At 54.8% G+C, this 2,525-nt stretch overlaps 1 protein-coding gene across 1 annotated transcript in view; it reads right to left on the bottom strand.

The window, feature by feature from the left end:
• Nucleotides 1–1,162, bottom strand: part of SLC25A41 (solute carrier family 25, member 41) — a 7,582-nt gene extending 6,420 nt beyond the window's left edge. The window contains exons 1-3 of the mRNA XM_010828226.1: nucleotides 962–1,162; nucleotides 556–711; nucleotides 3–26 (exon numbers count right to left, since the gene is read on the bottom strand). Of these exons, the coding sequence (XP_010826528.1) occupies nucleotides 3–26; nucleotides 556–711; nucleotides 962–1,162 (381 nt within the window). The remainder of the gene's footprint in view (nucleotides 1–2; nucleotides 27–555; nucleotides 712–961) is intronic.
• Nucleotides 1,163–2,525: the final 1,363 nt, after the last annotated feature.

Raw genomic sequence — 2,525 nt, forward strand, 5'->3', positions numbered from 1 at the left:
ATGAAATTCTTCTTGGAGGAGTAGACCTGGAAATATGGAGCCCCTGTCAGCCCTCTGAGGAGCCCTTCACCTCATCTCCACTCAGCCCCATCTTTTTTTTTTTTTTGGTATGTGGGACCTTCATTCCCTGCTAAGTCGCTTCAGTCGTGTCTGACTCTTTACAACCCTGTGGCTTATAGCCCGCCAGCTGTCCATGGGATTCTCCAGGCAAGAATACTGAAGCAGGTTGCCACTTCCTTCTCCTGGGGATCTTCCCAACCCAGGGACTGAACCGCTTCTCTTATGTCTCCTGCATTGGCAGGTGGGTACTTTACCACTAGCGCCAGCTGGGAAGCCCTGACCAGGGATCAAACCTGTGCCTCCTGCAGTGGGAGCACGGAGTCCTAACCACTGTCAGACTAGGGGAAGTCCTGCCCCCTTCTAACTCCAACTCTGCTCCCAACCCCACCCTTGTCCCTCTTTCTGATTTACATACTCACCCCCTCCCTGAACTCCATCAGCTCCACTTCCATCCATCCCCACCCCAATGGCCCCAGCGCCATGGTCCCCACACACCTGCATGTACACCTTGGCACGGTCCAGAGGGGCTGTGCCTGTGCGAGACACTGCCCCAGCCATGGCTCCCGAGAGGAGGAACTTCCACAAGGCTCCCTCATTATCCACTTCCAGGACTTCCACGGGGACCATCAGCTGCTCCCCTGTGTCCAGCACCTGCAGGACAGACCCAGCTCCCACCCACACTCATCCAGGCTGGAGGTCTTTTTCCTGACACATCTCTAGAACCTCCCCTCCCCCTCGGCTCCAGTCCAAGGCTTGCCCTGGTCCCCACAGCTTCCAGGTGGCAGTCCACCCAGGCTGGCCTGGAGGGGAGCGGGGCATACAGAGTGGGCGGGCAGGGTGACCTTCTCCCTCTGCAGTTCCAGCTGCAGGTTCTTCAGGGCCTGTGGTTTGCCAAACTCACCTGCTGCGATGGGGAATGCTCCGGTTCTCTTTCCCCCAGGTGCCCAAACACGTACCCGTATACGTGGGTACAGCCCAGATTCCGGGAGGGGGCTGGGGGTGGGGGTGGGGGACCAGTTTTGGTGAAGAAGGCCTTGACCCTCTTAAACAGGGTCTGGACCCTCGAGCTGGGCTTCTGAGTTTGCTCTGGTTGGGCTCCCATCATAGCTGGAGGGTCAGGACACTCGGGTTCAAATCTCTGGCCAGAGGTTGGCCCATCCAGCAACTGTGTGGGAGGGGTGCTTTGTAAATTTGGGCCCCAGGGGATGATGAGGTCACAGTGGTCCTTGTGACCTCACTGCATATGGTAGAGTGAGTGTCTCCTTCCCACCCCTACCAGAGGTCCAGATCCCAATCGCTGTAAACCCACGAACATGTTATGTCACGTGGCAATATAAGGGAGAGGGAGTGGATTAAATTTGCAGATAGAATTCAGATTATTAATCGGTTGATGAGGAGATGGAAAGATGACTCTGGATTCACCACAGGGGCTCAATGTAATCTCGCAAGTTCTTCAACAGGGAAAAGGGAGGCAGAAGGGTCAGCGTTAGAGGGATTGGAGGTGAGAAAGACTCCACAGGCTGTTGCTGACTTTGAGGATGGAGGAAGAAGGCCATGAGCCATGGAATGCAGGTGGTCTTTTTAGAAGCTGGAAAAGGCCAGTCAGCAGATTCTCCCCTGGAGCTTCCAGAAGAGGCCAGCCTTGCTGACAGCTTAATTTTAGCCCAGTGAGCTCCATGTCAGGCTTCTGACCTCCACAACAATGTATTGTTTTAAGCCACTAAGTTCGTGGTCTTTTGTTACAGCAGCCACAGGAAACTGACACACTGCCTTTCATCCTCAAGTCAACAGGAGATGGAAGTGGGGGAGAAGGGGAAGTCTTTAGAGTTCCAAGAGAGAGGCACACCGTCAGTCCCTGAAGTGACACTGGCACAGGTTTGGAGTCAGATGGCCCCGAGTTTGGATTCCATCTCAGACTCTTCTTGCTGTGTGACCTTGGGGTACCTGCTTTACTTCTCTGAGCTGCAGTTTCCCCATCTGGAGATTGGAATTCATGATTGACTCTACCACACAGCGTTGTCAATAGGATCCAGTGAGAGTCTCTGTTGGGAGCATCTCCATTGTCCAAATTGATCAAAACCCCCGATATCATCCTTGATTCCTCCTTTTCTCTCTTGCGCCGTCTGTCACTACATCCTGTGGGCTTAATCTCCAAAGTATATCGAGAATCCGACTGCTTCTTATCATGTACATGGCTACCACCTTGGTCCAGCCCATTGTCACTTACCTGGACTAGGGCAGTGGCCTGCACCCCTGTTCCCCCAGCTCCAGACCTAACGGTTTAAAGTCTGTCCTCCCTGCAGCAGCCACCAGAGGGCGCGCATGAGTACCTGAGTCAGGGCCCACCCTTCCTCTGCGCATAGCCCTCCAGGGCTTCCACCTACCCGCCCAAGTCCTCCCCACAGCCCACAAAGTCCTGCTCTACTTGCCCCATCCCCTCCCAGCCCTCCCCTTCTCCCTCTCTC

Source organism: Bison bison, unplaced genomic scaffold (assembly GCF_000754665.1).
Source record: "Bison bison bison isolate TAMUID 2011002044 unplaced genomic scaffold, Bison_UMD1.0 scf7180017864492, whole genome shotgun sequence".
Taxonomy (NCBI): domain Eukaryota; kingdom Metazoa; phylum Chordata; class Mammalia; order Artiodactyla; family Bovidae; genus Bison; species Bison bison.